At 38.0% G+C, this 27,269-nt stretch overlaps 1 protein-coding gene across 15 annotated transcripts in view; it reads right to left on the bottom strand.

Annotated features, from left to right (window-relative positions):
• NEK10 (NIMA related kinase 10) overlaps positions 1-27,269 on the bottom strand; it is a 251,860-nt gene that overhangs the window by 18,759 nt on the left and 205,832 nt on the right. For 10 of the 15 annotated variants that reach the window (XM_063637016.1, XM_055285235.2, XM_063637000.1 and 7 more), the window contains 3 exons: positions 18,133-18,162; positions 16,178-16,278; positions 6,546-6,656 (listed from right to left, as the gene is read on the bottom strand). In XM_063637016.1, coding sequence (XP_063493086.1) covers positions 6,546-6,656; positions 16,178-16,278; positions 18,133-18,162 — 242 coding nt within the window. The remainder of the gene's footprint in view (positions 1-6,545; positions 6,657-16,177; positions 16,279-18,132; positions 18,163-27,269) is intronic. The other 5 variants (XM_055285301.2, XM_055285337.2, XM_055285328.2 and 2 more) reach the window with 1 other exon arrangement.

The following is a 27,269-nucleotide window of genomic DNA, read 5'->3' as shown; positions in this document are numbered from 1 at the left end:
AATTACACACAATATTGGGGAATCTAATCAACTGAGGTAGAACTCTGAAGGAAACTGAGCCAAACATAAATAAAATGAGGTACCAGAAGTGAGAAAATTTTCAACACATTTCATCACTCTGCACTCGCCCGTCTTCTGGTCTTACTTCCCTCAGATTTTCCTTATCTTCTTTGACTGAACTACACTATTATAAGATACAACATATTGCCTAATTTTTTTATCTTTTCTAACCTACAGCTTCTCCATATGAGTTTTTATTCGCTTTCTATGGGACATTTTGTTAACAGAAATGTCCAGTATTCCTACTTACTATTTTCTTATACACACACACACAAATGCACATATGCATGTGGACCCATACATGCATGACCCATCACTGGCTCCACCACACTTTCTAAGCCCCAGGGATGTACACCTCACCCTCAACCCCCTTTCTGCCAAAAGTATTCCTGTTGCTGTGGTGTTTACATTTCCAGCAAGGATTGTGTTCCTAACAGAAAATCCCTAAACTAAAAGAAGGCTGGAAAACCACTGTTCTACACTACTTACAACTAGGAGATCATCCTCCCAGGACCTTGACTCAACACTGAAGGTGATGTCAAGGAAGAGTGAATGGTGGCTTGACCTGGCTGGGCAGGAGAGCCCTGCTATAGGAGCTTCTCTACTTGTTCAGAACAGGTTGCTGCTGGGCATTGCTGATTCACAATGCCTCTATGGGGCCCTAATAAGAGTTGGGCAGATCTAAGTCATGATTATTATATGCATAAAGAGCCATTAATTCAAGTCTGAGGACCTAAGCAACCTGCCTGCTTGGAAAAGAGCTGAAAACCTGGACTTAGGAATTAAAGGAAGTGCCAGCTGCTACATAAAGCAAACTTGACCTTGCTGATCTGCATTGAAGCAGAGATTAGGAACTAAACAGAAATGTCAGAAAGGCCCATGCCTACAGGAAGCAATCTGGGTAATAACACAGGGAAAATGTTACTGGGTTTTGTCTGGGCTTTCTTATCAAAAGCGTGATCTATAGAATTACAGCATCAGTAACATCTGGGAGCTAGATAGAAATGCAGAATCTTGGCTCCAGGATACAATTGCATCTGGATAAATATTTGGCCTATTAGACAACCTGTCTTTCTAATAAATAGTCTCAGGCCTGTTGGATATACCATAAGTTCACAGTGCGCAGGTACTATATTTTATAGCTTTGCCACTCAAAGTGTGTCCCTGGATCAGCAGCAGCAGCAGCCATCACCTGGAAGATGATTGGAAGAGCACAATCTCCACCCTTCCCCAGACCTACTGAATCAGAATCCACACATTAACAAGATCCCCAGATGATTGATATAAACAATGAAATGTGAGAAACACTGATCCTACCAGGCCACTGATTCTCACCCTTAGCTGCAAATTAGAATCACCTGGGAGCAAAAAACCACAAAAAACAAACAAAAAATCCTTAATCCAACTCCTAGAGAGCCAACTAGCCCCTACTGTGTCTTAGTGCAAATTAGAAAAAGTCACTCCCTTCTTCCAGAGGACGCAACCCCAGTCAGTCTCTTCATCCAGGTGCTCTTGAACAGAACATAACCTGTCCAATTCTAACTGGCAGCTTTGATGGGAGAGTTGTTTTCAAAATGCTAATGCCCAGTAATTGATCTAGGAGAAGCCCGGAATACACTAAAACAAACAAACAAACAAAAAACCCATACATATTTTTATTATAAAAAACGTCAAACATTTACAAAAGTAAAGATAACAATTCAATGAATTCCATGTACCCATTACCCAGTTAAAACATGTTCAATCTTGCTTCATTTAAATCTCCCCCACTTCCCTTCCTACCTTGTCTCACTCTGAAGAATTGGAAAGCAAATCCTGTACAACATATCACACTATCGATAATATTTCAGGATGGCTCTTTAAAAAAGATGGATTTCTTTTTAAAAAAACAAAACCGCAATATAATTATCCCACCTAAGAGGTTATTGATTCCTGAATACTGTCATGCACTGCTTAACAACAGAAATCCATTCTGAGAAACACATTATTAGGCAATTTCATCATTGTGCAAACATCATAGAGTGTATTTACACAAAACTAGATGGTACGGCCTACTACACACCTAGGCTATATGCTAGCAATAGGAGCAATAGGAGCCTATTGTTCCTATGCTACAAAACTATGCAGCATTTTACTGTATTAAATACTGTAGGCAACCGCAACACAATGGTAAGTAGTTATGTATCTAAACATATTTGAACATAGAAAAGGTACAGTAAAATTATGCTATTATAATCTTGTGGGACCACTGTCATATATCCAGTCTCTCGCTGACCACAACATCATTATGTGGTGCATGACTCTCTAACAAATATATAATCAATGTTTTAATTTTCCCAACTTTCTTGTAAATATATATTTCAAACATTTTTAGAGTTTCTATATTTAAGTCAGGAATAAATAATTCCATATATTGCAAGTGGTTATTTTCACTAAAATGCTTTAATCTTTACAGGCAATCCCTCTCCTCTTCTCCATACTCTTTCTCTCCGTTTTCTTTCCTCCTTCTCTCCTCCTCCCTTCTTCCTGAAATTTATTTATTGAAGAAAACAGGTCACTTTTCCTATGGATTTCCTAGCTGGATTTTGCTGATTATCCCCCTGGTGTCATTAAACATGTTCTCTTGTCCCCTGTATTTGCTGCAAGTAGATAGCTAGATCCAGAGCAGAGACTGACAAACTTTTCCTGTAAAGGATCAGATAGTAAATATTTTTGGCGTTCCAGGCCATATGGTCTCTGTAACCGCTATTCAACTTTGTCTCTAAACAAAAGCAGCCATAGACAGTATTAAGCGAACCTCTGTGGTTGCGTTCCAACAACACTTTATTTACAAACACAGGCATCAGAAATGATTGGCCTGAGGGCTACAATTTGCTGACTTCTAATCTACAGCCTTAATCAGATGTAGATTCAAGCTTTTAGCAAGAATATTTCATAGACAGTGCTGTACACTCCCATCAGGTGGCATATAATGCCTGATTGTCCTTCTTGTGATGTTAACCTCCATTGGTGATCATATCTAGGTGCTATCATTTAAATAGGGACTGCAAAACGGGAATATTCTTTATCCCTTTTGCACTTATTAGCTTAAGTACTTCTACAATAAGCAACTTTTCCTCTCAATGATTTTGTTAACATGGCATAGAATTCATAAAGGAAAGGCAGAATAAAAGCTTTCTTCTTTCCTACGTAAACAATTTTCAATATAATAAGTTGGTTACTTAGCATCTTCCAACGGTAACCAATGAGGGATTCTTTTTTTTCTTTTTTGGTATTATGAACTCTTGGGTTTAAACCTTATTTAATGCTTTCAATTTATTATTCTTATTGATGTTCCAATTATCCCATAAATAGCCAGTGGGAGCCTCTTCAGTTTGGCTCCTGAGAACTTTTGATATACTCTCAGTAGTCCTTGACAACATATTTACTATGCTATCTGTATGTCCAAATATTCCAGTCTAATCTTGTACAGTTCCTGCTCTAGACCAAAACCAGTTATATCCCCAAGGAGTCATGGCTGGAGGACCTCATTGCTGCTTGATTAATTTCTAGACTATTTCAATGAAAATATTAGGAAATGTGTATATTTTTTAATAGATGAGATTTATCATGAGCTCATATTCATTCACACTGATACTTCCAATTCCAATTTAAATGAATCTCTTCTATCTTGCTGCTGTTTCCCCTTTCCTCCATGCTGAAAATCCTAGTTCCCAAAGGTACCTATACAATTACTTAGTTGCTTTATTCCCCTTGCAATTCTAGCCAAGATTGAGCAGACTGGATTGAAGACCAATTTAGGTGAGGTATAAATAAAGAGCTTAATTTCTTAGAAAAGGGCTTTTGCACTTTTTGAATCTTCTGTATCCTTCTGGGTCTTAGGCTATTAATAAGTAGGCACAATCATCCCATAATGGCTCCTTCAAACTAGGGACACAGGGCCCGTGGATTTTAGAAGTTTCAGTGAGAAAGGTAGAAATCAAGTGCATTTATGGGCTGTCACCACTTACTGCTCCTATGGCCCTGGTATGGGGTGACTGTGTCAGTCAAAGGCTAATTGGCCACTCCTCTATGGTTATACAGGGAATGAAAAATCCATTTATGAACAAAAGTTGTTGCTATCAAAAGATTATACCAGAAAGGGGGTAAAAATGGAGGTCACAAACTTTTCTCATTTAAGTTTAGATGAAGCCAGGAAAGCTACATATATGAATATATTTTATCAGTATACCAATAAAGAATAGAACAACTATATATTATACAGAATATAAAGTATTATATATCCTATCTCCAATTATTAAACATTAAGTACCTACCACATGCCAGGCACTGTGCAAGGCCCTGGGGAATCAAAGATAAATACGACACACCCACTAACTTTGGGGGAAACAGAATGTAAGGTAGATAAAAAGCTATCTAAAACACAGTAATACAGGTGAAAAAGTGGATTTCACTCATAGAGAAAGGTAAGATTAATTCTGGACAGGGAAAATTAAGAAAGGTTTTTTTGTCAGAGCTATTTTTTTCAGTTTGGTGGTAAAGAATAGGAATTGTTTTAATATCCCAAGCTGAGGATTTCTTTAGCGCCCAGGAGGCCTGACTCTCTGACTAGGAGGATACACTCCCATGAAGGTATCATCCAACTTCATGGGGAGATGGCTCAAGCCTGAAGCTGCCTGTAGAGGAATGGAACCACAAATCTGTTGATCATGAGCCCTAAAACAATATATAGGGCCTTTCCCTACCTAAAGGTCCATACTAGATGTCCCAAAGACCACCATGGGCTTGCAGTATCAGAGAAGAGAACCATGGCAGTCTTTATAGGATAGTATAATCTGCCTCTTAAACAAGTTAACAATAAGGATGAGTCTATTCCTGAGGGTTCCCTCACCCATGCTTCCCAAACATCTACTACCACCCTATCAATTCCTGTTTTTATTTTCCCAGACAAGGTGTATCAGAAGGTAAATGCCCAATGAGAGATGCTGCCACAATGCACAGGAAGGAAGACAAGGAGAAGGTGGGGGAATTTAACAAACAAACAAAATCTTCTCTATCAGGAGAGGAAAGAAAGTGAGGAAGAGTTGCAAAACCAAAAACACAAGTAATAAAAGAGAAAATAAAGAGAAGCACTGATGGAAAATCACTCAGTGGGAGTTGAAGTCACCTTTATGTCTCAGACAGTTTGTAGCAGATGCTTTCATCTCATAAAACTACGATTTCTGTTAAAATAAGTCTATGCTCAAACCAGATTATTCTGACCTTAATAAGAATAAAAAATAAGAGTTATATGACCTTAATAAGAATAAAAAACCAAGCAACATATTATCTTTTCATGGGACATTTAAGCTTTTGTCTTTTAAAAATGTGTGTATTATGATACAATATATAAATATCATAAGATAAATATATGAAGCCTCTTCTACTGCTTTGATCTCCTTCAGCTTTGTTTCTTGGCCCTATTTGCCAACACAACCCAAGAAAGAAACTTTGCTCTCTAATCTCTGATGGAGTAGGCTTTATGTTTTGTTTACCTGCAGCTGTGTCTTTTTCCCCCATCTGTTTTTGGTGTATGTGCAGATACCAGTGATGTGAGACAACAAAGCTAAACCATGTTGTTTGCATTTCTTATCAAAAAGCCTATCATAGTTTCTAAATAATGAGTAAGTTTATGCTGAAGCTTTGATGCATTAAAGGAAAGTGAAACCTTAAAGGAAAAGTTCACGGGCAGCATGACTATGCTACCCATTTAAAAATATGATGAAACTTTCTAAAAAATATGAAATTGGAGTGGTACCAATTGTCTTTACCTAGGTGGGCCTGAATTGCTTGTACCTTGGGCCTTTCAGGGGAGCTTATGGCCGCTTCCAGGGCTGTATCTAAAGGTCTACCAACCAGGACAAAGGGAATTTCCAACATCAAGTTTTGTTAACCAGAGGTAAACAATTTTCTTTCTGCCCAGTTGATTTAGTATTTTTGTAGTTTAGTTGCTATATGTATAGATAGAAATGTCTGCTAGTATCGAAGGTCTAGAAAATTGCAGAATATCTAAGATGGAAAGAATCTTAGAAATAGTTCAGTCAGCTTTCATAGATAATAAAAAATCAATGGCCCCAGATGGTTAAATGACTTCTTCAGAGTGACAAATCTCAATTTTGGAGCTTATTGAAGATTATTCTAATAAAATATCAGAATACAATAATCTAGAAGAGGCTAAAATATACACATTTCAAATTAAATATTACTTTTGCTTAGGAAAACATACGAAAATACTGAAAAAGCTATCCATTTGTTATCTAAAAATAAGGGCCACAGGATTAGAGAAAATCAGAAGCAAAGACATATCCTCAATTTAGTATCTAAAGCAGCAATAAGAAACTTTAATAGAGGATAGAGCTTAAAGTATGAAGTAAAGGAGGTATAAAATGTACCTCTTATGATGTGTTTTTGTCAGCAAAAGAATTCCTATATATAGAATACCATACCTTTTTAATTTCAGATTTCAAATTACAAGGGTTACTCTGCTGGCTGAAGAGGGATTTCTTGAATCTCTCTATAACCCTTCTTTTCAAATTGTAGTGCAAAGCTGGAGGAAGCTGCATAAAATAAGAAAACAATCATTATAAACAAATTGTTAACACTACACAGCTGACTACAAAAAGCATTCACTGAGGGCCCATGGAACAATATTCACTCAATAGGACTATGTAAGAATTTAAATTTTACTGCAAATAGCATGACTAGATGCTACAATTTTTTACCCTGCGATTCAGAAGGAATATATTATTTTGCTCTTTTTCAAATGGCTGCTTCCATTTATCTTATTGTTTCTTCACTGATTGATATTATTTTTCATTTAACAAATTATTTGCACACATATACTGAATTTTGTGAAGAACAGTCTTGACACAGAATGGTGCACTTTTATCAGATGTTTAGGTGCTTATAATATGCCCAGAACCATGCCAAACACTGTAGCCGTGGTACTATAGGATCTGACACTTTGGACCAGGAAACACATATCTGCATTAGTAGTATATATAGTCAGATGCCTGTCTGGGAGTGCTCCTGAAAATTCAGCTGCAGAGAGGTCAGATTTAGGTACCAATCATTCCAGAAGAAAGAGAGGACAGAGCAGTATATATTAAGACCAGACTAGGATGAGTTACATTTAGTAAGTGAGTAGTAGAAAGTCATGGCAGGACCTTAGAAAACATGGTAACAACCAAAAAAATGGGGATTAAAAAAATGATTTGTCATGCTTTGTAGGTTGGATCTCTATAAGAAAATCAAAAGTCCTGGAAAGCACAGAAAGATGAAGTGACATTTAGAAGAAGAATAACAGAAAAGAAATTGGGTCAAAGGGTCTCAGAGTAGAAATAATATTTGGTTTTGTTTAAATTATGGAGAGAACTTGAAGGGAGAGAAAGAGGAACCAGTCAGAAAAAAAGATGGCTAAGTGGAAAGGAAAATGTGATAGTAAGAGATCTCAATATTAAACAAGAATATAATTCAAAGTTCAGATCAAAAGAAAGAAGAATGTATCAGAAATAATTATTATCCCAACCCTGCTCTATTTTCCAGGCTCCTTTACAGGCTTAGTTAGTACCATGTGACTACTTTTGGTCAATAAAAATGATGTGTGTCACTCTGAGGATAAGACAATTCAAAGTCAGTGTGTTTTCTCCACCAGTGTCCTCCCTACTGCAAGGAGCTTGGCATTACCATCCTATTCTGACTGCACAGCCACAAGAAGGAACAGAGCACCTGAGCAGCCCAAATGGAATTGAGTAAGAAATAAACCTCCATTGTGTCAAGCCAAGGAATTTCAGGGTGTAACTGTTCATTCAGCATAACTTATCTTATCCTATTTACTCAAGTTTTGTTAGACAGGAGGATATATAAAAGATAATGGCAGAGCAAAGTATAGGGCCTACAGAGAGGGGCTCACAACACTGATCGCACGGCCAAATAAAAACTTTTCATCATCCCAATACAGTAGAATGTAGGGCCTGTTGTGAAGTACTGTAATTATATAAAACAGGAAAATAATTCAATTGAAAAATGTTTTAAAAAATATATCTTTGGCCGGGTGCAGTGGCTCATGCCTGTAATCCCAGCACTTTGGGAGGCTGAGGCAGGCGGATCACCTGAGGTAAGGAGTTCGAGACTAGCCTGACCAACACGGAGAAACCCCATCTCTACTAAAAATATAAAATTAGCTGGGCGTGGTGGTGCATGCCTGTAATCCCAGCTACTTGGGAGGCTGAGGCAGGATAGTCGCTTGAACCTGGGAGGTGGAGGTTGTGGTGAGCCGAGATCGTGCCATTGCACTCCAGCCTGGGCAACGAGAGCGAAATTCCGTCTCAAAAAATAAAAAAATGTATCTTTTATCCTAGTGTTTGAGTCAAAATAAGTTAATTAGTGAAGAAATAAGACTCTTCTGGAGATACTGAAGCACTTCAGTGTACTTTGAAATGTTTTGTAGGTTGGCAGCACTGAGTATCCACTGACCTCTTTTCATGTCAATATTATAGTTTCTTTTGCCTTAATCCAGATGGGATCCCTCCCTCTACTCCCTGCAAATAGTCATAATTATTATTGTCCTTTCACATGAAATAAAAGGAGGAAATAAAAAAAATGTGGAATAGAGAGAAAGAAGAGAGAGGAAGGGGGGTGCAGGGAGAGAGATTTCTCAGCATTAAGGGGCAAATCGAAGACAGATGAGAAGGAAAATGAGTATAAATGACATATGCGTGTGAGAGAGAATAGCAAAAGAGAAATGAATTTAACTTAGAATAGAAACAGACATGAAGGTGAGGAGCATGTGCATGTATATTCCTACCAGGAAGATGGGATGGAGTGATGAGGGGACCAGAAAATACCTGGACAGAGCACAGTTTTGATAATTCCCTTTTGTAATGCGCCAAAAGTTGCCACTTCCCCAAACCAAACACCAGAGAGCAGTATTGGCCCAGATCCCTCTAGTTGCTGCCCAGCTGACTGCAAGGGGCTGTCAAACAGAAAGGCAGCGAGCCTTCTCTGCTATGACAAACTTTTGAAAGTGTGGAACACCAGTGGGCTCATAGCTTCCTTCAAAGGGGACTCAACCCACTACTGGAAGCTATGAGTATCAGATTATTAATTCAGGTACTCTGAGAATTCTTGTGATTTATTTAACTTGAGAAGCCTCTAGTTAACTTAGAATTGTTTTTACTGCTCCTGATGGCCTGAATTAAGCCTCAAAAACTCATCTGAGTAAGTTAACATTCAGTCAAATTAAGTTGCATATATATTAGAAAGCTATTGATCTTACTGGAATAATTATCACAATGGACAGCACCCCATCTTTAAAGTTTTCATACAAGAATTTAAAATTTTACAAAATGATGACTCATGCATAGTTTAATTGCAGGTGATATAAACATAATAATATATTATATATAAGGACTATAATACTAAGAATAGAATATTAATGTATATGATTCATTTGAGCCAGACACTATGATTACTCATTTATGTCCAGCCTCACTTTTTTCTCCACGACAAACTTATAAAGCAAGTACTATTTCATAAGTGAGGAAGTCAGAGCTTAAAGACATTATGTAACATGCAAGAATACTTTCTGAGCAGTGCCTTCTAGCACAGCCATTATTCTAGAACAGATGCCACCATGACTAGCATTACTGTAGGATAGCACTTTTTAGTTTAGAAACATTTTCAGCCAGGCACGGTGGTTCATGCCTGTATTCCCAGCACTTTGGGAGGCAAAGGTGGGAGGACCGCTTGAGCCCAGGAGAGTTCAAGACCAGCCTTGGGCAACATGGCAAGATCCATCTCCAAAAAAGAAACAAAAAAATAAACATTTTTACATACTTTATTTCATTTGAGGCAAGTAGTCTCATAAGCTCCCCCATCTTACAAATGAAGAAAGTGATTCTTAAAAAGATAATTACTTCCTCAAAGTCACACACCTAAAAGCTTGGTTTTTGTTTGCTTGTTTTTACTATACTACACAAAGTAACAAAATAATGAAAACCGATCTGCATCTTTTATACTAGTTTTCCCAAACTTGTGTAATATTAATATTGGAATAGAACATATAGATTTCTACATATGGAAGAATATACGGATTCTTTTAAAGAATTTACTATATTCTCTAGTATCTCCAAATATACATCAGAAAACTATCCATTGCTCACAGGACTCCATTTGATAAAAAGTGACTTAAGTTAGTACCTAATTCTATTTTTAAAAAAGTTATTTTGACTTCACTGCATAAGGGATATTTCCCTAAATACTGAATACTACTGCATAAGGGATATTTCCCTAAATACTAAATACTAAATACTAAAACAGAATGTTCAAAGACTGTTATCAAACTAAATACACAAAACATAACACTTCTCTTAGAATTTACAAACCCTGAAAACGGCAGTGAATTTAAGAAATACAATTTTACCCTAAATATCTTATTCTGTTAAATCTAGGTCACCCTTGCCATTAGTACAGGAGATCCAGATGAGCAGGTGTGGATGGTTCTAGTCTTATCCCTCACTACTGTTGAAAACACACAGAACGTTTCACCAGTGACAGTCAGTAGTATAATTGTCATCAGAGGACAACACATTGCTGTTCTGAACCACATTTTTTTCCATTGGCAATAACTGTGGTTGTGAAGATGGGCAATCCAAAGGCGCTTCAAATAAATGGCTTGCCTGTTCTCTAGGAGACCAATGTTTGATTTTTTTTTTTTTTTTTGAGATGGAGTCTCACTCCGTTGCCCAGGCTGGAGGGCAGTGGCGCCATCTCGGCTCACCACAAGCTCCACCTCCCAGGTTCACGTCATTAACCTGCCTCAGCCTCCTGAGTAGCTGGGACTACAGGTGCCCTCCACCACGCCCAGCTAATTTTTTGTATTTTTAGTAGAGACGGGGTTTCACCGTGTTAGCCAGGATGGTCTCGATCTCCTGACCTCATGATCCACCCATCTCGGCCTCCCAAAGTGCTAGGATTACAGGAGTGAGCCACCATGCCCAGCCCTGATGTTTAATTTTTAAAAGATGCTATATATCCTGATTTTCAAAGCATCTATTTAACAAAACAATCTAAATGTAAGTATAAAGTTAAATCCAGTGCTTCTTTGGGTTGTGCAGGTGTGACCTAAGCAATAACACATAAAGACTCATACTCAAAGGTAACATACGTACTTTAGTCACCTTATATGCCCAAAGGTAGATTCGGGGTTCCAGAAATAGAAGTAAACCACTGATTTCATTCTTAGCTTGCTGGTCTTAAGATTACCATTTCAGTTTTGATAAAAACAGAGGTCAAATCAGTAAGAAAGCAAGGTAAGGATTTTAACATCCTGCCTTATAAAATAGTTGCTTTTAGATGATTTTCACTGATCTGTCTCCATGGAAATGAGATAGAAAAGGCCACCACCAACCAAAAGCAGGAAGTTTTCCTTGTAAGTTCATCTGATGGTTGTCAGGAGATATGTGGCCCCTCAGTTCAGGGCAGCTACCAAGTGTAAGTCTGAGAGAGTTTGATTAGTAAATAAATATGTGAAAAAATTGTCTTTTTGTTTGTTTTTCCAATTCATTCTTACTTTCAGTCTTCCTTTGCAACTAGCAGAGTTAGAAAACTGATCTTGATCTTTAACCTATAGCAAATACACTAGTATAATATTTACATGTATTTTTCTTTTTTATTTGAAAGTCATTGACTTTGTTTAGCACTATAAGTTAAAGTTCCTCAAAGAGGAATCATTCCCGACTATGTGCAATGTCATAAACTTTAGAGTATTCTGGAAATACATTTTAAAAATCACAATAGTTATATTTGAACTTGTAGCAAGGAATGCCATTCTGCCAAAAAATATGAAATCATTTGTTACACTGGCAGTTCAAGAGCATAATAACAAGATATTTATAATAGTTTTACTCTTGCTTTAAACTACTTTGAAATCCAATAAGAAAATTGTATACATTAAAAAGTTTTTTATTACATAAAAATTAGCAAGACAGGCATATGAAAACTACATTTAAATTTCAAAGGATAGTTCTCTCAATTGAATAGTTAACAGTTAAGAGAACTAAAAAGCTATTTAAAGCTACTTCTATAACACTAAAGTTAAGAATGCTTTTTCCATATTTCTATATCAGTATTTAAATGGACATGCATTAATATAATCACTTGACTCAATATAGATATGGCAGATTATATTTTGATGTATTAATCAGGCTTCCCCCAATATTTCCCAGTACTCCTTTGCCCTCTTTTATGTAATTAGTTAGACAATTCTGTGGTTGCCTAAGAGAAAGCTTGACAGCAGAATATAGAAAAGTAATCAGTTTTAGACTCCTGCATCTCAAAAAGGCAGCCATCAGGAAAGAAAAAAGAACACCAGAGTTTGGACAAAACTTGATAGATAAGACCCACGCTACTCAGCCCCAGGCTTAAAGACTACCAAGGCTAAAGGGAAAGCAATGAGAACTCAGAGGTAGGGAGACACCAAAGAAGGCGGTTCCTTTTCTAGTCCCCTAGGTTAAATGTGTCAGTAAGCAGCCTGTCAGCTCCAAGTCCACCCTTTCATTATCCAGCTTGTGATACTGGAACATTTCTCCCTTGCCATTTAGCAGGATGCTAAGCTCTATCAGAAGAGAGCCCTGGAGGGATGCTGGAGGAGGATGGATCTTGTTTCCTGGCTCCAGTGATGCTCCTGCGTTGCCTTGCTGCGGCAGCTCGTAGTAAACAGCACAAGTGGGACCCCTAGAGGTTGGTGCTAACCGCCAGTCAAATCCAGTGGTACCAACTTGGCAGATAGCTCCCCAGAGAATTCCATGGAGCAACACCTAACTCGGGGTGGCCTCTCCTGGTCCCATGGAGGGTGCTACCCAGCACAACACCCTCAAGTGCTGATTCCCAGCAAGTTCCAGGGCATAGTACCTCACTGTGGAGGGCTTGCCCAGGTCCTCCAGAGGGACCCTTCGCTTCAAGTTTCTCCAGTATAGCACCTTACTAATTTTTCTGATCTTTTCAGTAAGGTCAGGACTTCGACCCAGTGTGGGAGTGCCCACTTCTATATTTGTTCCTTTCTTGGTTGCTCTGCCTCAGCCCTAGAGGTTGTGACTCCTTTAAGTGCTCTTCCTACATTCTTTAGATTTCTCTTCCCCTCCCTAGTAGATAATACTCATCATAGTGAATAATTCTTTACATTAAACCTTCCCTGCTGAAATTATGGTATGGTTTCTGACTAGACCCTCAATGATACAGATACAGGTTTTAGGAATGTCCCAGAAGAGCCCACACAGATAGGATTTGGGAATTGGTTTGATTGTGCCCTTGGAACTGAGCCCAGTGCTGAGTTTTGTTTGTTCCTTTGCTTGTTGCCAATAGGACATGAGATGCTAGTAATCCATGGCATGCAGTTGCATCACAATTAATCAGGTTATCATCCTGATGAAGTGCCAACTGAAGCAGGTGCCTTGGAAGCCCAAATAGCTGCTGTTCTTGACTGGTACACAGTAATGAAGAACACAAGGACTATGGCACAGAACGGATTCTTTTGAATGCACTGGAGCACTTACAGAAAGAAAATGACAAGCTTGGGTCCTTTACAGCTCAGCTCAAGTCATGGTCTGAAACGTGGAAAGATCCCATGATAGCCCTAAAAGAATCTGTTGCTTTGTTCTGCTACAGTGCTGATATGGCTGATAATCGAAATTTAATTGAGCAGCTTACTAAATTACAAGGTCGGATGAAGTCACACGTTATCAAATTTCTCATGTGAAACTTAGAAAAAATAAGAATTCTAAAACTTGGAATAGGAACATCTTGTTGAGACCACCCAAGTAAAACCAACAATCCTGAAACCAAGGTCACTCTGAGCCTTCATAGCAATTAAAAATAGCTTGCCACTCTGTGTCTGAGAAGACGAGCCTTTCTTTGCTTGAAAACCCTATGATAACCTCATCTAGGACAAATGTCTTTAAAAGGGATGTTCATTTCTTCATGAGACCCAACACAATGAGGGTCAAATCCATAACTAGGGTCCTATTTCAATATGATCCAGGGGAATTCATGTACATCGTGACCCAGTAGGAAATAGGAAAACAATTGCAAGATTTTGCTATTACATTTCAGCAACAACCCAGAGAACATGTACAGGAGTAGATTCTAAGAGGGATAGGCCAAGAAGGGTAAAAACTATAGCACTAGATCAGGCTGAATTCATTGATATGAGTACACGTACTACAGATTCCAGATTTCACATGTTAGTTCATGCAGCTGGAAGTAGTTTAACTGGTTGTTTGACTAAAACTGGTACTTAACCATGGTCTGTGTTTGATGAGGGTAAAATGCCAGAGCTTCTCTGGCATGTGAAGGGATGATTTCAAAGGCTCAGAGAGAAGGGCTTATTGGGGTAGATTTACCATGTGTGACTTGCACACCCAATCCCCAACCACATTCAGCAAGAACATCCAGAAGCCACTCCTTTCACTAAGGCACTGAGAAATACATTGGACAGGGGAGCACCAGCATCCTTGAAAAGCCCTGTGGTTGCTCTCCTTTGGAGGCCAGGTATGACACCGAACGATACACGATTTCAGTGTATCCAGTTGGCAAGGGCCAACTGACAGCCCTCGACCACCAATAGCAAACTGAGAGCATCTTCCAGAAAGGGCAGCAGGGAGGTACTATCATTTAGAATGCCTTAGCCAACAGAGATCTTTGGTAGTGGTTAGTTGACTAGGGTGTTCCTGGAAAAGAAATAGATGGTCTGCCTATTAAAGTATTCCTTGATCAGTTTAACAGAAAAGAATATCTAGGTGTGGTAGACAGAAACCTGCCCTAAGTTGCCATTGCTACAGTGGAGAGTTATAGCCTCTCACACAGTTTCCACATGCAAGTCAGTTCAAAGACTCAAAGCCCCTTGATTGAGTGGAAAGCTGGGACCCCTTGAGGAAGGGCCCTGAAACATTACTACAAGTGCACACTATAAATTTTCCTCCAAACCTCCCCAAGGAGAACTGCAGCCATTTACTAGAGTGACTGTTTACTGGGGAAAAGGAAATACAGGCTTTCAGCGAATACTAGACACTGGTTGCAAACTGACATCAAGATTCCTAGAGTCTTATAATGTTACTATGGTACACCATTTTTAATGACTTTTTGTTTGGGGATGTCTTCGGTAGGGATGGGGGTTAGTTAAATGGAATATGAGCCCAGTGGGCCCAGTTGGTCCACTTAACTTGTGGTTTTTCTCTTCAGTATCTGAATATTTAGTTGGAATTGCCACAACTGGCAGCTGACAGCATCCCCCGTTGGTTCTTTGAATCTAGAGCAAGGCAATGTTTATGTTTTGCTCGTGGATGTATCTCAAGTCCCTAGAATAGCATCTGGCACATAGTAGGCACCTAATAATTATATGTCAAGTGAGTGAATGAATGAATAAACCACATAAGATATACAATTTTAGACTTCAAAATAACAGTGACTTTCATGTCTAAAGGTCTTCTGCACTTTGTCTAAAAAAAATTTTTATTAATCATATATAACAATGCTTTCAAGTTGTTTATTTCTAGACATATTTCTGTCAATAATTAAAATAGCCATTTTTTAGCACTGATTATTTTCTCAGTGCCAGGAGTCACTGAGATTTACAAGTAGAAAATTTTAACAATCCTGGATTTTGTGTGGTTTTGGCTTTCACTCTCCGAAAGGTCTTATTTTCAACCTAGCATTCTCAGAATTAATGTGTGGGCACTATTTTCCTCTTTCTTTCCTATAGTAAAGCTGCTTAAGAGCAAAGAATCCCAATTCTGTCTCCACTTTCACCCCTACAGAAGGGCCATTTGTGTTGAAGTTTGGTTTGTTTGGGCACTAACAGTAAGAGAGGATGTTAGGTATCATAAGGAAAATCCTATATATTTGCTTTTTTACCCTACTACCTTCCCAGCTCTGCTGCTAAACTAAAGTGTCCCCACATGTATGTAGCTGGGGAGGATAAGAACAAGTATTCAACCTAAAGTCCTACAAAATAGTTCTTCAGCAATATTAGCACCAAACTTGCATTTAAGATGAAAAGGAAATAAAAAGCTAGAACACTGACCTGTGTGATATAGATTATTTTGTGCAGCTGTATTAATATCTGCTGAATAGGATCGCTGATCTGACGCACTTTCCTCTGGGACACAGCAATTCCTGCCGATGCTGTGGGTGATAAATTTTGTAGTTAGTCAAGTTCTCTTTCAAAAGTTACATTAATGAAAAAATGAAGTAAAATTCTAACACAAATTTTAAAGCAAAGACTTCACCTTATCAATGAGACAATATGCAGAGACCCTGTAATACTTCAATATTTTATCACCTGGAATAAAAAGTATCTTCCCTTTACTTCTCAGACTTCTAAGTAACACAATGATATTACCTATAATAACATCTGAAAGACTGCTTATCACTTGGATATTTTGCTGGCAATTACAGCAGGCTGCCATCCGGAGTCAGCAGGGCCTTAGATACAGTGGCCACTGAAAAGCCAGGCTTCAGACATGTATAGTTAAGAGGCTATCATGCTTTTAAGTTTTAAATTCATTATGCCCTCCCTAACATATTTTAAGACTAATTTTATCAAAACTATGAAATGTAATCACTGAATAGACATTCTTACAGAGCAAAAAAAAATGAAAATTCTTTTAGCTAGAATTAAATAACTTTCAAACCTTTGATTATTACGAATTATAATTTTCACCTAGATTTCTTTCCAGGTCTAAGTGGGGGTACATTTATAATTTATCCTGAATTCTCATCATACAGCCACACCACCTTCACAGTTTTCAGACTAATTTGGTGTCAAATTGTAGATTAGTTGCTTTCCCAGCGTCCTCTGTCATAGCCACAGTCTGTTCTTAACCTGAGGACTATAAAACTATTTAAAGGAATGATTTTTTTTCTCTAGATTACCTACAAAGGCCACCTCTGCCTCTTTTTACCCACAGAACCACACTGGATAAAACAAAAAGAGACTTCAGATATGTGATGTGCATTATCTTCCTTCCTTTCTCTTCCTTCTCTTTCTCTTTCCTTTCCTCCTCTTAACCTAGAGTGTACTTTCCGCAATAAAACTTCTCTTGCCAATTTCCTTTTAAAAAAAAAAAAGTTGAAAGTTCCAAAGACCCTCTTTTCTTCCCTTCACACAACAGTGAGCCACTATGAAGTTAAACACGAATATAGTCCTCGCTTTAACAACAGCTAAACATTTTTAAAAATGCTTCTATTATAAGCACTTCCTGAGAAAGCTTACATATTTTACCATAAATATTTTGTTTTCAAGACATTTAAAGAGAACATTCAATGTGGTCATTTAAAAGAGTCAACTTGTTTTATTATAAGCACAGGAAAATGTATATTTAAGACATAAAATGCAAAAAAGAATAAAATATAAACATTCAAAGAAATACTACTTTCTTTACAGATAGCTTTACTGAGTCAGTTTAGAATTTAGCACAAGAAATAATCCAGTTCTAGCTCATCTTCAGTTAATACCTTGTTTAAATGTTTGAAATTTAAAGAGTCTCTATCCCATGGACAAAATGTTTACTCCTTTTAATATGAATTATTTGATTATTAATATGAGGTTTAATAAATATCCTTGGGATAAAAATGTAAAGGGACCAATAGAGTTAATGTAGCTCTAAAATAGAAAACAGAGAGCTGGAGTTGTCTGCTCCATCTTGTGGAGATGACCAAGGGTACACATGCCATATTTTCTACAGTAGTGCTTCTTGGAGAAATAATTCTTAAAATATAACCGTTTGTCCAGACCCAAACCAAATACTAGACACTGTGTAACATGACCAAGTTGCTGTTGCTACAGAAAAATTAACTTTGCATTCTCTGAAAATGGAAAGCTTGATTTTTTAAAATCATTTTTATACTAACTACTTTAGGTTTTTTATTTGTAGATGCAACATTCATAGGTAATGAGTTAAAATCTCACAACATGGCAGAGAGTTCTTAGGTCTGTGATGACATTTTGAAGGGGATATCACATAGGTTTGACTCTACCTTGCCACAAGAATGTGCCCATCTGTGGCCCTAAATACAAAAACAAAGAGTTAGCTAGAAGGTCTGCCTTCTAAATTAATCAACTATGTAATATTTTTAACTTAAAAATTATTTTTCTTGAGACCCTTTGACCACTACCCTCACAATCCCAATACATCCTTGACTTTTGGAAATACTTTTGATTACTTAGTTATTAAAAAATAAAGTTAAAAAGATTTAATTATGCATGCCCCTATAAAAACAAGCAAGCAAACAAACAAAAATATTAGTATTACAAATGAGATTCAAGGCTCCCAGGAGCCACCACCCATCACAGCCACCTCCCCAGAAATAACCTGTGATATCAGAGGGGTGTGTTGACTTCCACTCACTTTTCTATCCATTTACATACATAAATGTATACTTCAAAACAGTATTTTTCAAACCATACTTGAGTCCTGAAGCCAATTTTAATGCGTCATGATCAGCATTTTGAAAAATGATATCAAGTGAATTGGAACTAGATTTTAAAATTTCAGAGTACATTGGAAGGGTCCACTCAGTCAAGACATAAAATGTGTTTTCTATTGACAGTCATTTCCAAGCTTTTGAAAGCTACTATTACGGAAAATCTATAGTAGTCTGTCCGTCCTCCCTCCCTCCTTTCCTCTCTTTCTCCCTTGCACTCTTCCTCCCTTCTTTCCTCCCTCCTTCCTTCCCTTCCTTTGTAAACAAATGGTGACCCATCACATCACATGAACTGTTATACAATTTGTTTTTTTCACTTAGTCTATCATGGAGATTGTTTATGATCAACACATGCAGTTCTAGCCCATTCTCTGTAACCACTGAAGACTACTATGTGTCCTGGATGCACAGTAGTTTACATAGCCACTTCTGTGTTAGTGGACACTTCGTTTGCTTTCAATTTATCATGATAATAAGTGATGCTGCAGTGAATATACATGGGCATGCCTCATTGTGCATAAGTACAAGAGTTATTTTAGGGTAGATACAGTGAAGTGAAATAGCTGGACCCAAGGATACATTGTAACAAATACATTTTTAAGTGGCTGAGTCAATTTACACTCTGACCAGAAAAGAATCCATTTTTCTACACCTCGGTCAACACTATATATTATCAAACTTTTCCACTGTGCCAATCTGATTGTTTTTGTATTTATCTAAATGCTAGTGAGGTTGCTGTACTTCTTTGGTAAATTTCTTGCTTGTATCCATAGTTCTTTGTTCTTACTGATTTGTAAATGCTCTTTAGATATTCTGAATACTCATCCTTTTACTACATTTTTAAAAAATTGAAACAGGGTCTCACTCTGTCACTCAGGCTGGAGTGCAGTGGCATGATCACAGTTCACTGCAGCCTCTGCCTCCTGGGCTCAAGCAATCCTCCTGCCTCAGCCTCCCGAGTAGCTGGGACCACAAGCATGCACCATCACACTTGGTTAACTTTTATATTTTTAGTAGAGACAGGGTTTCACCACATTGGACAGGCTCGTCTTGAACTCCTGGCCTCAAGTGACCCACCCAACTCGGCCTCCCAAAGTGTATTTTTATTCTTTATTTAAAGGTTATTAATTGTCAAACATTTGGCAAATTGTTAGCCATATCATTTTATCTAGCTTTAAAAACATTCTCTCTCAGTATATCTTTTAGATTAGCCCACTGAAAACACTACACTTCCTGACTGTTCACCAAAAAAAAAAAAAAAAAAAATGCAGCATATATTTATACTACCAATTTTGTACTGAGAATATTTGTATTAAAACAATTTTTTATTAAAGAGACATCTGTGAGGCTGATCACAGTTCATGTGCAATGTCAGTCATACATAATATGCCCATGATTCATATCTATGTGGCATTTCCTACTGCAAAAATATATACACAATATTTGGTCTCCTTAAAATTTAAATAAAATCAAAGTTTAAAATATTGGGATACTTTGTATCCTTTTACAGTTTTTATTAAAATAGTAAATTTGACTAGTATTTTAAAACTTAGAAGGAAACTACAAAATTTCTTATAAGAGGCAATTGACTTAAAAGCGTCAAAAAGTCATTACATAATTATATTTGCTAGCTTACTCTGTTGCAAGCACGACACTAAAGAGCTATTTGTTTCCCCTTTGCAGTGTTAGGTCAGAGGACTTGCAAGAAGAGCATCCTTCTTTTTTAGCAAGAACTTGGGTGAGAAACTGGGAGGTGTTTTACACATTTAGTCTCCTTTAATCCACGGAGGAGACTAAATGCGTAAAACACCTCCCAGTGCCTGTAAACTGTCTGCTCCTTTATTGGTGTAGATTCTATCCCCATTTTACAGATGAGGAGACTGAGTGCTATGGTCTAAATGCTTCTGAACCACCAAAATTCACAGGTTGAAATCCTAATCCCCAAATGGCATTTGGAGGAAGTGAGCTTGGGAGGTGATTAGGTCATAAGGGTGGAGGCCTCATGAATGGAATCAGTGCCATTATAAAAGAGGCCAGAGGGAGGTGGTCACCCCCTTCTACCATGCAAGGACACAGCTAGAAGGCGCCTCTGGTTACTGCAAATACAAAACAATATCTCCTTCCCATAATGAAATATTACTTCTCTTCTTAAAAGGAATGCTACTTTTAACACAATGTTCTACCTATATCTCTCAACATTGGATTAATTATTTTTGGAAAGCATGTAGACATAATAAGCTGGAAGCATTAGGTATTTACGACTAGTGCTGTGCACTACATTCTGCTTTAGTATCTCATTGCATAATAAAATAGCCAAGTTAGTTGCCCATCCCTGGTGCTTTGACACTTGACTTATACTATATGTCCATTCTATTGAAACTATAATTCACAATATACACTTTGAAGCTGTTAATAACTACAAATTAAACCCAAAAAAGTGGGTTACACTGTATTCTCCCAGTTGATCAAAATATGGTATCAATGTATTATTTTTCTGATTTCTCTCAGCTAAGGATCAGGAACTTTTGGACAACTGGAGAAAAAAAGATTAAGGAAGGAAATCTGTGAAGAAGCAAAAAACATATTGTTTTCATGAATGGGGGGCCAAAACACACACGAGCTTCTCTATATTGGACCAACAGTCTTGTCAAACTACAATACAAATTTACTCTCACCTCTTTACTATCATAACAATGAAATAAAGTAACGTAATTGTAGTTCAAATCTGTAAGTGTTCAGCAATCAATCCCTGTGTCCCTGGTTAGATGAAGAATCTTGAACTCATAAGGATTTCATAGAAGGTTCACCCAGACAACCATGGATGTAGGATAAAGAGCAGATTCAAATGTTACATTTGAGAAGACCAGGAAGAATTAGAAGGTCTTCAATAGCACAGGAAATGTATTGGGTGTGAGGGAAGTTGTATGTGAGTGTGGGTTCTTAGGAGAAGGAATAATTCCAGCAAAGGGCGAAGACAGCTAAGCGAGGGCTGCAACTGAAGAACAGCAAAGTGTTCAGTTTAGCTGCTGTGCAGTACAATAAAAAAAGTACAGTATGTATACAGCTGAAGAGGTAGCCAGGGGCCATACACAATGGTGAGGAACAATAAGGCTGACTGTATTTCAGGAAAGGTGATCTCACGGGAAGAGGCTCATACAGTTGAAGTCAGAGGCCTGGCTTGCATTGTCTCTCTGCTAGGCACTAGCAGGTTTTCAGAAAGTCACAACTTCTTTGGGCCTTAGTTTCTTCATCTGACATGGCAGCATGGTAAAAATGGGACTAGAACCAAGGGGGCTGAGCTCATACACGTTGCGGGGTAAATCAATCTACAGTGCACTGTAGCTGTTTCCACATGGGGAGCAGGAGCCAAGGACTGCTGAAGCTTGGGACTGAGATACTGAGAATATGATGTTCCATCAGAAGAGATAGGGAAGTGACAGAGGAGATGGTGCATGGACAATGAAACTTCCCTACACAGACCAGTAGACCATTCTATAATCAGACAAAATTGTTTGGAAGGAGCTTGGCAGTCTAGGCCTAGATGCCCCTGCTACTCTACCCTCCGGTGGAGTTTCTCACAGAATGGCAGGAACTGAGTCAAAGCATCAGCTCCTTTCACCTCTGGGTAATCAAGCAACAAACTTCCTTTCATTTGAAACTTCAGGAACAAGCTGTTTAAAGGCCAGGTGCAAGGCTGCTTTGAAGTCCTTAACTCTTGAATTCTGGCTGAGCCTCTTTTAAGTAATGTGTCTTAAATTTCTGTAATGGGTAATGTCACAGTATATTTAACTAACAATCTACACCAATAAAGGAGCAGACAGTTCACAGGCCTGTAGTGTTAGAGGTTAACCTGAAGAAATTAATATACTGGTATGATTTTACACCCAGTCAAGAACTTGATTACAAAAATGGTATCGTTTTATTGCCCTATAGAAGTTCTACCACTCACGCTTAATTTAGCAATCTTATGTCAGCTTTTCTTTCTTGCCTAACTACATAAATCTCTGTTCTTCAAATGCTCTGGAATCAGCATTTTTGTCTTCCACCTGGTTCTATCATTAATGCATTCAATAAAACTCAGACACTTGCTAAAGAATAACTTTAAGAATTGTGCTTTTGCACCCCACTATAAAAAATAATAAGTAGTTATATAAACAGAAAAATTTTTACTTGACACACTATATGAAACATCCCAAATAAATTATTGAATCCATACTGAGCAGAGTCAATTAAGAATGAACAAGGTTCCAGCTATAGTGGAGGGCAGGCAGGTAGCCCAGAGAGAAGAAAGAGGCCTCTTGCTTTCAGGAGAGGGAACTGCTGTAGCAAACATTATAGAATGGTTTGGACACAGCCTTAGTTTTATCATCATTTTTCTTGAAGAAAGGGAATTAATAGAAGCTTAATGACTGATTCAATGATTAATACTCCCTTATGGTTTAAATGTACTCTGAGATCCTTAAAAAAAACTACTCCCTAGACAGGAGCCAATACATGGATAGATTCTTAGCTACTGGTGCTTACATTTCTACACAGTAATAATTTGGTTAGATGTCCATATGTATGTCCAAAATGGTATGGCTCATGTGCAAAAGACTCCACATGAACCTAAGGTCTTTGATATCCAGGTTTCTTCTTATTATAATTGGCTCTTCTGTCACTGTCCTCAATTCTCAAATTGGTAATGCAACAAACTAATTCAAAGCATATTTGTAAATACTTTTAACATATTTTTAAAATCCACTATGAATTACTAATAATGGCAATTTGGAATTTGAGGGTGATGCTCTTCTCTATTGATTCAATTATTTTGTACACCATGCTACAATCATCACCCAAGTCATGCTGACCTACCTCCCTTTACTCCTACCAGACAGTGGGATACCTTTCAACCCCTACTTCCTTTAGCCTTTCCTCCCAGGCAGAAACCCAAATGGCATGAGTATGAGCTGCCATTTAACAGGTGATATGCAATTTGGATTTAGGCTTGAATTGGAACCACCAGTAACTCTTGTGAGATGAGTATCCCTTTGAAAACACATTACCCTAAAATGACCATGAAAAAAATCTACATCTCCAAGCAGCATCCTCCTAGGACCTTGTACACAGTCATTTGGCACCTCCCTTGGTATGAAGAATGAGGAAGCAAATAATCATTGGTAAAGGAAATTTCTTATCTCAATCTGAAATCTAAAAAATTATATGTATGTACTTTAATATAATAAAATTAAGTTTAAATAAAATAAAATATTTTAAAAGTCTAATACAAAAAAAATCAGTGATTCCCTTACTGCTTCAGATTACTCATGCAGTTGCTCTCAATACAATAGCAAAGATAAACAAGAGTTTATACAGTGATGGGTCTAAATCAGTTACTCAATAAATAGTTTTCAAGGGCTTGATCTCAGAGGAAATACTCCAAGATATTTACAGGCATACCTCATTTCATTGCACCTTATTATACTGCACTTCAAAGATGTCGCTTTTTTTTTTTTTTTTTTACAAATTTAAGTTTTGTGTCAATTCTGCATTGACCAGGGCTACTGGCACCATTTTTCCAGTAGCGTGCATTTACTTCATGCCTCTGTGTCACATTTTGGTAATTCTTGCAATATTTCAAAATTTTCATTATTAGATCTGTTGTGATGATCTGTAATGACTGATCCTGCATGTCACTATTGTAATTGTTTTGGGGCACCAAAAACTGCACTCATATAAGATAGTAAACTTAATGGATAGATGTTGTGTATACTCTGACTATTCCACCAACCAGCCATTCCCCCATCTTTCCCTTCTTTGTAGGCCTTCCTATTCCCTGAGACACAACAATACTGAGATTAAGCCAGTTAATAATCCTACAATGGCCTCTAATTGTTCAAGTGGAAAAAAGAGTCACATGTCTCTTACTTTCAATCAAAAGGCAGAAATGATAAAGCTTAGTGAGGAAGGCATGTCAAAAGCCAAGATACCAGAAAGCTAGGCCTCTTGCATCAAATAGTTAGCCAAGCTGTGAATGCAGAGAAAAGATTTTTGTAGAAAATTAGAAGTGCTACAACAGCGAACACATGAATAATAACAATGACAGCCTTATTGCTTACATAGAGAAAGATTTAGAAGATAAAAGACCAAACCTGCCACAACATTCCCTTAAGCCAAAGCCGAATCCAGAGGAAGGCCCCAACTCTCTTCAACTCTATGAAATCTGAGAGAGGTGAGAGAGCTGCAGAAGGAAAGCTGGAAGTAGTAGATGTTGGTTCATGCAGTTTAAGGAGAGAAGCCATTTCCATAACATAAAAGTACAAGGTGAAGCTGTAACTGCTGATATAGAAGTTGCAGCAAGATAAGATCTTCTTATGATCCAGCCAAGATAACTGATGAAGATGGCTACACTAAACAATAGATTTTCAAGGTAGACAAAACAGCCTTTTATTGCAAGTAGAGGCCATCTAGGACTTTCATAGCTAGGGAGGAGAAATCAAAGCCTGGCTTCAAAGTACAGGCTGACTCTCTTGTTAGGAGCTAACGCAACAGGTAATCTTAGGTTGAAGCCAATGCTTATTCACCATTCCAAAAGTACTAGGGCCCTTAAGAATTGTACTAAATCTATTCTGCCTATGCTCTATAAATAGAACAACAAAGCCTGGATGACAGCACTCTGTTTATTGAATATTTTAAGCCAACTCTTGAGATCTACTGCCCTGAAATAAAGATTCCCATCAAAATATTGACATTCATTGACAAAATACTTGGTCACCTAAGAGCTGTGATGACGAGGTACAGGATATCAATACTGTTTTCATGTATGCTAACACAACATCCATTCTGCAGCCCAATGATCAAGGAGTCATTTTGACTTTCAAGTCATTATTTCAGAAATACATTTCATAAAGCTATAGCTGCCATAGATAGTGATTCCTCTGATGAATCTAGGCAAAGTCTATTGAAAACCTCCCAGAAAGGATTCACTATTCTAGATGCCATTAAAAATATTTATGCATTTTAGCTCCAGATCAACTCCAAGAACAAACTAGGAATCCCGAGAGGACTCACAGACCCTCTGAAGGAAGCAGACTGCTCCTGCAGGACCTAGGAGACACCCCAAATGTTCAGCTGCAGCAAGATCTGCCCAAGGAGAGGCTGAGCTCAGGCATGCCTAGCTCTGCCCCCACTGGATGGTCCTTTCCTACCCACCCTGGTAGCGGAAGACAAAGGACATATAATCTTGGGAGTTCTAGGACCCCACCCACTGCTAGTCCCTCTCCATGCTACCATAGCTGATGCTCTTTGGAAAACACCACCTTCCAGAAGGAGGCCAACCAGCACAAAAATAGAGCATTAAACCACTAAAGAACCCTCATGGAGTCCATTGCAACCACCACCCCGCCACCTCCACCAGAACAGGCACTGGCATCCACGGCTGAGAGACCCATAGATGGTTCACATCCCAGGACTCTGTGCAGAAAACTCTCAGTACCATCCTGGAGCTGGGTAGACTTGCTGGGTGGCTAGATCCAGAAGAGACACAACAATCACTGAGGTTCAGTTCACAGGAGGCCACATCCATAGGAAAAGGGTGAGAGTACTACATCAAGGGAAAACCCCATGGGACAAAAGAATCTGAACAACAGTCTTCAGCCCTAGACATTCCCTCTGACAGAGCCTACCTGAATAAGAAGGAACCAGAAAACCAACCCTGGTAATATGACAAAACAAGGCTCTGCAACACCCCCAAAAAATCACACTTGTTCACCAGCAATGCAGCCAAACCAAGAAGAAATCCCCGATTTACCTGAAAAAGAATTCAGGAGGTTAATTACCAAGCTAATCAGGGAGGAGCCAGAGAAAGGCGAAGCCCAGTTTAAGGAAATCCAAAACACAATACAAGAAGTGAAGGGAGAAATATTCAGGGAAATAGATAGTTTAAAGTAAAACAATAAAAAATTCAGGTAACATTGGACACACTTATAGAAATGCAAAATGCTCTGGAAAGTCTCAGCAATAGAATTGAACAAGTAGAGCTTGAAGACAAGGTCTTTGAATTAACCCAATCCAACAAAGACAAAGAAAAAGTATAAGAAAATATGAACAAAGCCTCCAAGAAGTCTGGGATTATGTTAAATAACCCAATACCAAGAATAATTGGTATTCCTGAGGAAGAAGATAATTCTAAAAGCTTGGAAAACATATTTGGGGGAATAATCAAGGAACAATTCCCAGCATTGCTAGAGACCTAGACATAAAAATACAAGAAGCACAAAGAACACCTAGGAAATTCATTGCAAAAAGATCATCACCTAGGCACATTGTCATCTGTTATCCAAAGTTAAGACGAAGGAAAGAATCTTAAGAGCTGTGAGGAAGAAGCACCAGGTAACCTATAAAGGAAAACCTATCAGATTAATAGCAGATTTATCAGCAGAAACCCTACAAGCTAGAAGGGATTGGAGCCCTATCTTCAGCCTCCTCAAACAAAACAATTATCAGCCAAGAATTTTGTATCCAACAAAACTAAGCATCATATATGAAGGAAAGATACAATATTTTTCAGACAAACAAATGCCAAGAGAATTCATCACTACCAAGCCACGACTATAAGAACTGCTAAAAGGAGCTCTAAATCTTGAAACAAATCCTGGAAACACTCAAAACAGCACCTACTTAAAGCATAAATCACACAGGACCTAAAAACA

This window comes from Symphalangus syndactylus, chromosome 1, assembly GCF_028878055.3.
Source record: "Symphalangus syndactylus isolate Jambi chromosome 1, NHGRI_mSymSyn1-v2.1_pri, whole genome shotgun sequence".
NCBI classification, from domain to species: Eukaryota; Metazoa; Chordata; class Mammalia; order Primates; family Hylobatidae; genus Symphalangus; species Symphalangus syndactylus.
The sequence above is the reverse complement of the archived record's forward strand: the minus strand, read 5'-3'. Positions and strand labels throughout refer to the sequence as shown.